Raw genomic sequence first — 12,142 nt, forward strand, 5'->3', positions numbered from 1 at the left:
AGTTCAAAGAATTTTGTTGACTGAACTTGTCTGACCTGGACAAACTAGATCCATTTGGAGGTTTATACAGAAGACATCGCATTTATTTTTTATACCTTGTTGTAGCACAGTTGTTCTAAACCGTTAAAGATTTAATAATGTTTAATTAGCACTAACTAGGTGTAGGCATAGCTGTTATACTAAGTTGTCAACACGAGCAAGAACGAGAGAGGAGTCAAAACACCTTTGCCATGAATTGTTCCTTCGTTTCAAAGCAAGGACGACGAAGAATTGGCTCTGAAATTCTCCATCTGTTTTTGAAGAGGAGTTCAAATCTGTTTCGAAGAACATGTCTGAAAAGCAAGAACACACGTACTGCAGCATCTAGACGACGCAGCCTGGTCCAATGGATGGAAGAAAATTGCGTAATTTTCGCTGTTGATTTCGGCGGCGGCGTACACGAAAATCTTGAGGTTTCCGCGTCCATGCGAGTGATCGATCGATCGCGGAAGGAAAAAAAAAAGTACACCTGCTACAATAAATTTTGCATATGCATCCTCCCATTGTTATGTAACCTTAAATAGGGCCCTCACTTTTATAGTTTTATATATATCTAAAAATACTACTTTTTTTTTTTGAAACACATTAGAGATGTACTAACATAAAATGTATTTTTCCAGGCAAAAATGTATACTACTCTTGTTTCACTACCACATTCTGCTAAAACTTGGACACATTGGACAAGCCATGGAACCAAATGTTTGTAATCAAAACGGTGGTTGCGAAGTGTCATGTCTTTTTTTTAAGCTATGCTTATACTTATTAGCTTTTTTTTTGCGTAAGTGGGGTTATCGATTCGTTAGTCACAAGTTAAGATTCGAGAAGAAGGTGTATACGGCAGTGTTTAAAAATAAAAACAACGTGCCTAAACACATGATACGGTGGAAAACTTTTCATGATATCAATTTATGAGCATCAAAAGATTACCATGCAACTATTACACAAAATTTTGCTACTACATACTCTCTCCGTTTCGAAATGTTTGACGCCGTTAACTTTTTAGCACATGTTTGACCGCTCGTCTTATTCAAAAAAATTAAGTAATTATTAATTCTTTTCCTATCATTTGATTCATCGTTAAATATATTTTTATGTAGGCATATAATTTTACATATTTCATAAAAGTTTTTGAATAAAACGAACGGTCAAACATGTGCTAAAAAGTCAATGGTGTCAAACATTTTGAAACGGATAGAGTATTTGTCTTGTATCATTCCAATTGATAGAGTGCTAACCACATTCCAAACATGTCCTAATATGTAAAGGCAACCCTTTTACTCTCTCCGATCATTTAATGTATGTTCTTTTGAACGTCGATATAGCCTCCAAAATAGTATCACTTTAATTAATTACTAACCCTACTAGTATCTCTATGCAGCTTGGAACATGCACAATCAATTTCGTATTTTTCAAATCCATATTTCCCTAATCAAACTATTTCATCAAATTTTGTCGGTGCAATCTGGGCAATTTCAGTACTTTGCGAGCATTTATACTTATACAAGAAATACTCCGTATGAAAGAAATCTCAGTGGTCAACCCTAAATTAAATGAAACACAAGGGGGTGAAAGCGAAAGGAGATGAACATAAAACATGAAAACCAAGGGAGAGAAAAAAAAGGGTTCAACTACTCTTTCCATTCTCGCTCGCGGCGCCTCCTCCTCTCCCAATTCCGCCGCCAATTTCCGGCGCCGACGAGGAGTCGGAGTCGGAGTCCGCCTCGCCGGCGGCGTCCGAGTGTGTGTGTGTATGTAATGGACGCCGACGAGCCGCCGGAGCACAGCACCGACCCGCTCACGCGCCGCGCCTGCAGCTGCTGCTGCAGGTAGGGTGTTCGACGCATGGGCTGCACCACCTCGCACGACGCGTTCGCCGCGGCGAGGGCGCGGGCGCGGGCGTCGTCTTCGTTGGAGCGGCCGCGGCGGGCGGCCGACCCGGCCGCGCTGTGCCGCGAGCGCGCGGCGCTGATCCGCGCCGCGGCCGACCGGCGCTACGCGCTGGCGTCCGCGCACGCCGCGTACTTCCGCTCGCTCGCCGCCGTCGGGGGCGCGCTGCGGCGGTTCGCGGCGGCCGCGCTCGCGCCGGGCACCCCGCCGTCCGGTTCCTCCCCGGTGCTCACCCTCCCGCCGTCCCCAGCGAAGCCGGTCAACGCCTCGGCCGCCGCGGCCAGGTCGAGCCTCCCGCCGTCGCCGTCCTCGTCCTCCACCGTCTCGCCTCTCTCGCACACCCTCTCCGACGAGGACCTGGACGCGTACGGCGCCACCAAACACGCCACCGCCGCCGCCGCGTCATCGACGAGGTATCACTACCACTACATGAGGGACTCTCCCACCGTGCCCACCACGGTGTACGAGGACCCCAATGGCGAGGCCAGCTATGGTGGCTACGGTGGCTACGGGTACACGTATTCGTACGGGCCCTACGGCGAGGTGGTTGCGGAGGAGAGGCCGGAGACGGCGACGCCGCCGCCAACCGCGGAGGTCGCGGCGTGGGACTTCTTCGACCCCTTCACCTCCTACGATCAATTCATGGAGGATTACAAGGGCCACGACGGCGGCAGCTTGCCTTCCAATAGCCCGAATTACTCGGAGCTGAGGAGGATGGAGGGGATCCCGGAGCTGGAGGACGAGGCGGAGCTCGAGGCGGCGGAGGCGAAGGCGAAGGCATCCAAACCATCAACCTCCCGCGTTGCTGATCAAGGTGGGAAAGGGAAGAGACCAATTTCTTCAGATGTCAGCTCGAAGGGGGAGGCTTCTGATGGGAAGCTGCTGCAGAGGAAGGGATCCGGTGGCAATGGCAAGCCAGAGAATGCCAGCTTGAAGGGTAGTGGTAGTGGTGACAACAATGGCAGCTCCACCAGCAAGAAGAAAGGTATAGCCTTCGATGGCATTGAGCAACCGATTGCTGCTGCTCAGGGGGAAGGTGGGAGTGGCAAGTCTGTGCAGTCGACTGCTGTGAGCAGTGAGTCGTTCTCGCCGCTTCACCAGGGGAACAGGAGTGTCATGGAGGCCATGGACGAGATCAAGGAGAGGTTCGATGAGGCGCTGAACTGCGGCGAAGAAGTTTCCAAGCTTCTTGAGGTGGGGAAGGTTCCCCCCCAGAGTTCCACGCCCCGAGTTCTTAGATGTGGGTAATACATTTGCATTGTGTTTCTTACTAGCCACCAGTATCATTTTGATGCAACTAGGTAATGTGTGCTAGAGCATTTATAAATTTTCTCGTGTTGTCTCTGCAGATTTGTCTTCCAGAGTGATGGATCCTCTATCTCTGACCATGCCTTCATCTTCGTGCCTGCCGAAGCCACGTAGAAAGTCAAGAACATTGAGCGGAAAGGCCAGCACTTCATCAAATCCATCAGTAGCTGGTAGAAGAAACAGTGCTGGAAGTCTCTCATCAACTCTGGAGAAGCTATGTGCTTGGGAAAAGAAGCTTTACCAGGAGATTAAGGTACACACATAATCTCTGCACCAGTTATCGCATCATAGAACAAGGCATAGGTGTTAATTCATATGCTATATGATTTACCGCCGAACACGTGTTTGATGGTTAGGTGGTTGTTCTAGGATGAAGAGAAGCTGAGGATTCTTTATGAAAAGAAGTACAGGAGGCTAAAATCTCTGGACGAACGAGGATTAGATTCAACTACGATCGACGCCACCAGGTTATCAGTAAGGAACTTGCAATCCAGGATTACCATCAATATTAGAACAGCCAATGCCTTCTCATCGAAGATACAGAATATTCGAGATGAAGAGCTATATCCTCAACTCGTTGATCTCATCATTGGGTATGAAGCTTCATGATTTCTAATTGTACTACTATTCTTCAACACTTCACCCTGATGACAGTTTCATCTAATGAATACAATTTGTTGTCTTGAGTGCAGATTGAGAAGAATGTGGAAAGCTGTTCTATTGTGTCATGAGAAGCAGCTATCGGCCATTCAGGACAGCAAAATGCACCTGATCAAGGCAGTGACCATTAGCCAATCCAATGCTGCTGCAGTAGCCACAGTAGAATTAGAGAGGGAGCTTGCAAAATGGTACCGCTGCTTCAACAAGTGGATCAGCTCACAGAGGTCTTATGCTGAAGCACTGAACGGATGGCTGAGGAAATGGCTCACTGAGCCTGAGGTGCAGGAGGAAAACACACCGGATGGCGCCCCGCCTTTCTCCCCAGGCAAGCTTGGCGCCCCGCCTGTGTTTGTCATATCAAATGATTGGCTCCAAGTGATTGAGATGGTTTCCAAGAATGAAGTGTTGAAGACAATTGACCAATTCTCCAAGCTTGTGCATGAGTACAAGAAGACCCAGGAAAAGGAGCACAGGCAGAAACGAAAAGCTGATCATGCTTCCCGAGATTATAACAAAAGGCGCGAAGTTCTGCAGAGGGAACTTGGGTTGAGTACCAGTCTTGATATGGTTGCAGTCATGGAGAACACTCACCACAGCCATGACAACCGTGTAATCGAGCTAGAGAAGATGAGTAGAAAGAAGGATGAGGAGAAGACCAAGCATGATGAGATTGTAAAACATGCCCATCTTGCAGCTTCAGCTACTCTACCAGTCGGGTTGGTCCCTGTGCTGCACCAGATCGTCAGCTTCTCCCAGGAAAATGTGCAAAAGTACACAAGCATCAGAACCCGAGGTGCCCGGGTCCACTGACTGCCGAGAAATGGGTTTTGCACAGAAGTGTGTGATAGATGATCAAAGGTTCAACAGCTTGTTGCATGCACAAAGGAGAATTTTTTGGTTGCTGTCCTGAATGAGGACAGTGCTGGGATTCTTTTTGTAGAGTAATTGGTTTAATTTGGGGTTTAGGCATTCAGTTCTTACAGTGGACGGTGGTAGATAGAAAGTTAGTGTTATCCATAGATTCTTACTGATATCCAACTCACCTAGGATGTTAATGTTATCGATAGACCATATATTCTTACTGTTGTCTGACTCTTTGCTAAATTGCTGAGAGCTGAGTACAGAGAGTAGACTAATGATGTATTATTGAGAAGTTTCAGATGTTACTCATTTATTCTGTACATAACACTTGCCTCATTAAGTGACTTGTTCATTCTAGCTTCAATCTGTTTTACGTTCTGTTTTGTGTTTACCCTGTCAATTTGATTTGAAATAAAGCTTGCGAACTGGAAAAGGTGATTTACTGACTCTTTGCTCATTTCATGGTATAATTGATTACTTAGTGTATCCATGTGTTTGTTATTCAGAAGTTCCAGCATTTTACTCATTCTGCACATTCCACTTGCAAACTAGTAGCGTTTTGTTCAGTTCAGCAATGGTCAATTGACACAATGACACTGCAACCTCTTCTGTGATAGGACACAGTGATACTGCAACCTCTTTATACTCATTCTGTTTACAGATTACATACACCATTCACTTCTCTGTAAATGACATTGCTCCCTTGCATTCGCGAATTAGATGTATATATACATAAACATTGCTACTCTGCTCTACCACTTTCATTTTTGTCGCTCTTTACATTCTTATCCACTATAAAGATATAGTAAATCCTACCAATACGATCCGACATTCTAAAAACCACATCAGCAATTCAGCGTCGTAGGGGAGAAACACCATAACTGACAGAGGCCACCACCAACTTCCTTCAAGTAGCAAAAGGTGCCTTGAGGGAGGTATCCACATCAATTTGCATGTCCTGTATAACTCTTCCACAGGCGTCTGGAAATTATCTTCAGAGAGTACACATTTTTGGCTCAGAAAAGTCCAGTGGTCCAATTCAGTTGGCTGATATAGTCGGGGGGCGCTCAATTATGCATTGGTGGCACTGGCATGAACCACTTCGTCTGAAGAATCATCTGCCTTGGTCGCAGCAGATCTCAACGTGCTTTGCTGTCTCTTGTAGTTAGCCATGCGACGGTTGCTCTCCATCCAAATGAGAAGAACAGTCATATCAGCTGGGCTCACCCCGCCAATTCTGCTAGCCTGGCCTATTGTTTGTGGCCTTACCTAAACATACCACATAATATAAATTGCATTGCACGGTGAAAAAAATTAGTTGTATTAAATGCAAATCTAGCAGCTTGAATTTCTTACAGATCATGAATGATATTCAGTTGCCAAATTGTAAAACTTAAATAACGTGTGCACGACACAATTTCAGGCAAGATATGATCACCAGAACCTTCAGCAGCTGATATATTGAGAATTCTAAAGCATTTTAAAAACAAATTATCTCAGATGACTGAGGTGTAGATAACATGTGTGTCAACAAATAGAGAACCGTATAATGCATTTCATTTATATATGTTGACAGGTCATCTGCTATATAAGGTTCTTAACATGAAGAAGATCACACACCTTTGAAAGTTTCTCACGAGCTTCAAGTGACAGGTTTGTCATTGAATGATAATCTAAGTCTTCAGGAAGCTTCTTGTGCTCCTGATTTACAATCTGATGAAGAGAAAAAAAATAAAACGAGGGGTCAGCATATCTTCTAGGTAGAAAAAACAAGAGGTGTTAAACAAAGGAATATGAAACAACATCAGAATTCTATATTACATTGCTGAATATAAATAATCAACTACATCTCTCAAGTTAGGAGGCCCAACAGAACACAGCTACACAAAAGCTGATAAATAATCAACTAGTGCTCCCAATTTGGGAAGCCCAACAGAATACAGCTACCAAAGAGCTAAACAAGTTCCTCAATATGCATTGAATTACATCTTAAATGTTTATGCACATTTTTTCTTTCAGTTCAAAGAGCCTCCCTTATAAGTGCATCTTAGGAAGTAGGACAAATGCACATGATCCACAAAGCAAATTACCTGCTGCAATTGACTTTGCTGCCGTGCTATAAAACCTTCGTACTTAATATCAATCTCCACACATTCTTTCTCAATTCGAGACAAATGTTCATTTCCATATCCATGTTTGTCAAGAAGTTTATACTGTACATGTGGCTTCTTCAGTATGGCTTCAAGTGTAGATGATTCTTTTACAGGTTGGTTGGATACAGAGGTAACCGCAGCAGCAAATTCACCTCCTGAGAACGGAAATACCGAGTTAGAGCATCTGAATTCATGCTAGTGACTATACTGAGCAAGTGCATGTTGGTACTAGCATTTTAAAACTTGGCATGAATTCATGAAGCATTTCAAAAAAGATAGAATTTACCTGGGATTTTTGTAGATTTCAATCGTTCTTTTTCCTCTTTAATCCGGGCTTGCTTTGATTGATAAAGCTCCCATCGTCTATCATCTATCAAACCAATATCTCGTCCCAAAGGAGTCAACCGACTATCAGCATTATCAGCTCGAAGCAATAGACGGTGTTCTGAACGGCTGAATGTATGTATGTAGCAACAAAAAAGAAAAGGTCAACAAAGTTATGATTCAAGAAATCATAATGCTACCAGTACCTACTGGTAAAGCCACTTACCGGCTGACTGTTTTTCCCTGATCATATTGAACTAGTAATGTGTTAAGTTTCTAGTTTCTAATGGATTACACAATGTACAAAGCATAGCATGTTTCTGATAGTTAGCCGAAGAGAGTATCAAAAATTAACATCCTATTGCAACACATCTCTAATCAGGTTACCATTGGCCCCTCCATTTAAATAGTTCATTTGATTACACATTATCTAATGAGAATTATGACCATTATTCTATGGCAAATTGGCGCCCACAGACTCTTAGCTTCTCAGAGTAACACATAATCTAGTACTAATTAGGATACACAGTTATATCACCAATTGCTTCAGCTTAATACAACCATCATTGGCCGTGCGTCACCTTGTGTGATGTTTTTGTGGGTGTGTTTGGGTGGAGGGCTTGTGAGCCCTGATTGTATGGGTGTTTGTTTTTTCCTTCTTAATGAAATGAAACACACCTCTCCTGCATTTTCTAAAAAAGAAAAATACAACCATCATACTAATAGCATTCGTACAGAAAAAAAAAACATACCTTGTTAACATGCGATAAGGCTCCCTAAGATCTTTTGTGACAAGATCATCAATCAGAGTCCCAATATAACTGCTTTCTCTCTCAAGAATGATAAGTGGCTTTCCATCAGAATGCCTAGCTGCATTTATTCCGGAAATTATACCCTGTAAACAAAAGTAAGCAAGCTTAGGATTCAAAAAAACTTGTTGAACAACCATATAAACACAGCAAAGAAAATAAATTAACCTGAGCTGCAGCTTCTTCATATCCTGTTGTTCCGTTAATCTGGCCAGAGAAGAATAAGCCCTCAAACTTCTTGGTCATAAGTGATCTTGAGCACTGGTAAGCTGGCAAGTAATCATATTCAACAGCATAAGCCGGCCTTAGCATCACACAATTCTCCAGTCCCGGTAGTGTTCTCACAAGTGATAATTGCAATCGCTCAGGAAGCCCAGTGGAAAACCCCTGCTTATGATGTACAAATGATCTTGAGTGGTCGGAATTGGGATAAACAACAGTGCAGAAGACATTATTTTCAATAAAATGGGGGATAGAATATTGGATAACCACAATAGATGATTAATAAATATGACTAGAGAGTGCAAAACAGTGCAGAAGGCATTATTTTAAAAAAATAGGGGACAAGAGAACCATAATAGATGATTAATAAATACAACCATGATATAAAATATGTTGAATGGATAGAGGGAGTTCTGGATGTAGATTGACCTGCAGATAAAGCTCAGGAACATCTCTGCCCTCTGGTTCAAGAAATACCTGATGGGACTCTTTGTCTTTGAACCTTACAATCTGAAGCAAAGATAGTCTGGTTATCCTCATGATTGTGCCATAACGTGAACAACCTCTTCCTTAGCAATAATAAGTTTGATTACACGTACTAAAACAGAATAATCTGCCATTTAACAAACTAAAAAACTCAGATGGTAGAATTATACCTTGTCTTCAATTGCTGGACAGTATCTTGGTCCCTTTGCTTCTACCCAACCACCATAAGTTGGTGTTTCATCCAAGTTATCTCTAACAATTTGATGTGTCTCTTTTGTAGTCCTTGTTAAATAGCAGCACATTTGGTCCCTCTCAATATGGAATTCAGGATCAAAACTAAACCAGCCAACCTGTTTAAAGAGAAACCATCTTTTGAACATATACATATATGGTCAAAGCAAACTTGAACTGCAAATTTAAGCAGCTGATAAGTCATAGATTCATAAACGCAACTAAGTGCACAAAGTATGAAGCAGATACTACAGGTGCAGGAAATGTTGTTCAAAGTCTATCGGAGAAAATACCACATACATTTGGAAATATTTGAACAAGAAGGTTCAAATTGTGCAAAGTCCATTCAATCTATTTTCTGTGCCAGATCGATAGCAAAAGAATCAATTATCCACAAGGGTTCACAACTTTGATCAATCATTACATAAAACGAACACTGTATTCAAGGGGTGCTTTTGAAATTTTGACTTCTAATCAGAGAGAAACCAATATTAACTGTCACAACAGAAGCACAGTGCTTCTAGATCTTACTAATAAGAGTACAAAAGGCGTTGCTTTAACAATGAAATGTAAAGTGGCAAATGAAAGAGAGAAGCAAAAGTATATAAGAATGACGGAATTTGCATTTTCAGATACAAGTGGAAGATGACACTTGTATATAACGAATAACAAAAAAATTCACTCATACATATTGTCAGATGTTCCATACCTCTTCATCACCATGCTGGGGTTCCAATCCAGAAAAGTTAACAGTCCTGCGATCAATTCGTGGTGGTGTGCCAGTTTTTAAGCGGTCAGTTTCAAAACCCAACTGCTGCAAGTTTTCAGTGAGTCCATGTGAAGCTGACTCTCCAGCTCGCCCGGCAGGCATTGAAGTCCTACCTACCCAAATCTTACCACTCATGAATGTTCCAGTGGTAAGTACAACAGATGGTGCATAAAAGTCCATGCCGAAGAAAGTGCGGACACCCTCAACATTGTCGTTCTGGCCTATCATAACCTCTATAGCCATTGCCTCTCTAATGAAAAGATTTTGTGTGCTGAAAAATAGCATATGCAATAATCAGTAAATAACATGAAAGATATTACACTAAAGTACCTGCATTCAACAACAACATATTTCTAGATATCACAAGAACACATCAACTATATTTGTTGAATTTATAGGTAAAAGATATGCAGAAACAGATTCACCTCTACTCAAGAAATTAGAATTAACATCTAGTCAATAGTCTTTGGTCAGGACCAATCAAAACACATGTCAAATGAATGAAGTTGTCTTCATAGGTTAAACTAATAAAACACAAGCCTTGTGACTCTGTGGATAACCATGTACAACTTAAGAATATCTGAAACGCATGAATAACTCCAGCCAATTCAGAATTTACACAGCACGCTCGCTCTTATTCAGAAATCAGGAGGGAGTAGTTTGGTGTCTTTTGATTTACCTAAAAGGCAAACAAATTCGAATATAGTTTGTAAATTCTGATAAAAGACGAGAGTGCATATTGACCTTTCAACAACTTTCTTCATCTCTACTGCATACTCCCTCTTGTCAGTCTGAGCACGCAGTGCACGTACAGCAGGGCCTTTTGAGCTGTTTAGCACACGCTTTTGTAGGTAGCACCTAAGAGATGAAGTAATCAGTATGACAAGAGATCTTTGAGGATTTCGGTGCAGGTTTCATCTCTCAGACCTACACACCAACTAAATGTCCAAAAAGTAGGGGAAAAGAAAATCTATCTATCTAAAATAATGAACCAATTAAATGTACCTGTCTGCAATTTTCCCCATTTCACCACCAAGGGCATCTACCTCATGAACAAGTTGAGACTTTGCAGGCCCTCCCACGGCAGGGTTGCAAGGCTATGCAACATAAGGAATAAAAGAAGAGTTAGGACAGGTAGCCATATTACAATAGTAACACAATGTTCCCTTTGTTAAAAAGGTTGATTTGCTAAGATCCTTATAGCCTAGACTGAGGACATACCACGTTGGAAACTATCCTTGTACTACGAGTTCCAAAAATGTATGTATGTAAGCATTTCATCCACTATACATGCCATATCATAATTTTCTAAGAAAAATCCGTGGATTTGACATGCACTTATACAAGTCTTATGAAACATGGTTCAATTGCTTGCTTCATGTTGTATGGGGTATATGATTGCAGATTTTAACTAACTATGCCACAAGGAATCAATGACCACATATTTTTAGCATATGATCTTTTACTACCTAACTTTGCTTTTGTAACCAAGATACAGGAATCATAAAGAAAGTACAATTTGGTCTAATGGAAGGATATGGTAGTACACAAATGAAGAAATCTAGTAAGTGAAAAATTGCAATGGAGCTCAGTGTTAGACCTGCCACGCAATCCGATCAATGTTAAGCGTAAGGAGGAGGGTGCGCGCACCAAGACGAGCCGACGCAAGCGCGGCCTCACATCCGGCATGGCCTCCTCCAACCACAATCACATCGTATCGCTCCTCAAGACTTGTCGAGCCTAATGCCAGAATAGCAGAAACCCATCCATCAATTAGAATCGTTTTCGCTTGTTTCATGTGGTCGCAAATACTCAGATCCCCATCGACCACTACGAGGTGAGCAGCGTTACCTTTGGAGGAGGAGGAGGAGGCGACGGCAGTGGAGAGGAGGCGGCGGCGGCGCGGAGGAGGAGGAGGAGGAGGAGGGCGCCAGGACGGCGAGTGGAGGAAGCGGCTGAAGGAGGAGAAGGGGAGGAAGGATGCGAGGCTGGCGGCCGGCTGCGGCGGCGGACGGAGGCGGAGCAGCATGGCCGCCGATGAGGTCGACGAAACGGCGGCGGCGGAATTTTTCGCGGCTCGCTGTGGCTCAGGATGAGGCTGGAACGGAAAGTCGCAATCCCATTCTTGGGCCGCACGTGAATGAAATCCAGATACGGCCCAGCAAATATGGGCCAAATCGGGTATAACGTATCCCACATCTTTGAAAACCGGTGTAAAGTTCATGTGTATAAAATTGGTATATTCATACCAAAGTTTTATGTACAAAGTTTACATGTATAAAGTTTCGTATATGAGGTTGTATGTATAATTTTTTTTCCAGGGCAAACAAAGTTCTGTTTGTTGCCAAAAAAGAAAGGCCCATAAACGGTTTAAGAACAAATGCACAAGGCAC

The 12,142-nt window shown here is 42.8% G+C and overlaps 2 protein-coding genes across 3 annotated transcripts; one reads left to right on the forward strand and one right to left on the reverse strand.

Annotated features, from left to right (window-relative positions):
• Window positions 1–1,669: 1,669 nt before the first annotated feature.
• Window positions 1,670–5,429, forward strand: LOC127780631 (nitrate regulatory gene2 protein-like). Its single transcript, XM_052307563.1, has 4 exons — window positions 1,670–3,166; window positions 3,276–3,487; window positions 3,604–3,827; window positions 3,927–5,429. The coding sequence occupies exons 1-4, from the start codon at window positions 1,882–1,884 to the stop codon at window positions 4,702–4,704; spliced, it is 2,499 nt and encodes an 832-aa protein (XP_052163523.1). The 5' UTR covers window positions 1,670–1,881; the 3' UTR covers window positions 4,705–5,429.
• Window positions 5,430–5,450: 21 nt separating this feature from the next.
• LOC127780637 (uncharacterized) lies at window positions 5,451–11,862 on the reverse strand. Of its 2 annotated transcripts, none has more exons than XM_052307574.1 (13): window positions 11,601–11,862; window positions 11,350–11,489; window positions 10,755–10,846; window positions 10,494–10,607; window positions 9,690–10,020; window positions 8,920–9,099; window positions 8,693–8,773; window positions 8,210–8,428; window positions 7,985–8,127; window positions 7,195–7,361; window positions 6,846–7,063; window positions 6,376–6,468; window positions 5,451–6,024 (listed from the first exon to the last, which is right to left on the reverse strand). In XM_052307574.1, exons 1-13 carry the CDS (start codon window positions 11,776–11,778, stop codon window positions 5,827–5,829), a joined length of 2,154 nt encoding a protein of 717 aa, XP_052163534.1. In that variant the 5' UTR covers window positions 11,779–11,862; the 3' UTR covers window positions 5,451–5,826. The 2 variants fall into 2 exon arrangements, with proteins under 2 accessions (XP_052163534.1, XP_052163539.1); XM_052307579.1 differs by having other exon boundaries at window positions 11,400–11,489; window positions 11,601–11,721.
• Window positions 11,863–12,142: the final 280 nt, after the last annotated feature.

Source organism: Oryza glaberrima, chromosome 1 (genome assembly GCF_000147395.1).
Source record: "Oryza glaberrima chromosome 1, OglaRS2, whole genome shotgun sequence".
Classification (NCBI taxonomy): Eukaryota; Viridiplantae; Streptophyta; class Magnoliopsida; order Poales; family Poaceae; genus Oryza; species Oryza glaberrima.

Coding starts and splice junctions, on each gene's coding strand:
- LOC127780631 (XM_052307563.1), top strand. CDS start 1,882: ATGGGCTGCACCACCTCGCACGACGCGTTCGCCGCGGCGAGGGCGCGG. Junction 3,167..3,275: donor CACGCCCCGAGTTCTTAGAT/GTGGGTAATACA, acceptor TTGTCTCTGCAG/ATTTGTCTTCCAGAGTGATG. Junction 3,488..3,603: donor AGCTTTACCAGGAGATTAAG/GTACACACATAA, acceptor TGGTTGTTCTAG/GATGAAGAGAAGCTGAGGAT.
- LOC127780637 (XM_052307574.1), bottom strand. CDS start 11,778: ATGCTGCTCCGCCTCCGTCCGCCGCCGCAGCCGGCCGCCAGCCTCGCA. Junction 10,608..10,754: donor ATGGGGAAAATTGCAGACAG/GTACATTTAATT, acceptor TTCATCTCTTAG/GTGCTACCTACAAAAGCGTG. Junction 6,469..6,845: donor AGCAAAGTCAATTGCAGCAG/GTAATTTGCTTT, acceptor TCTCTTCATCAG/ATTGTAAATCAGGAGCACAA.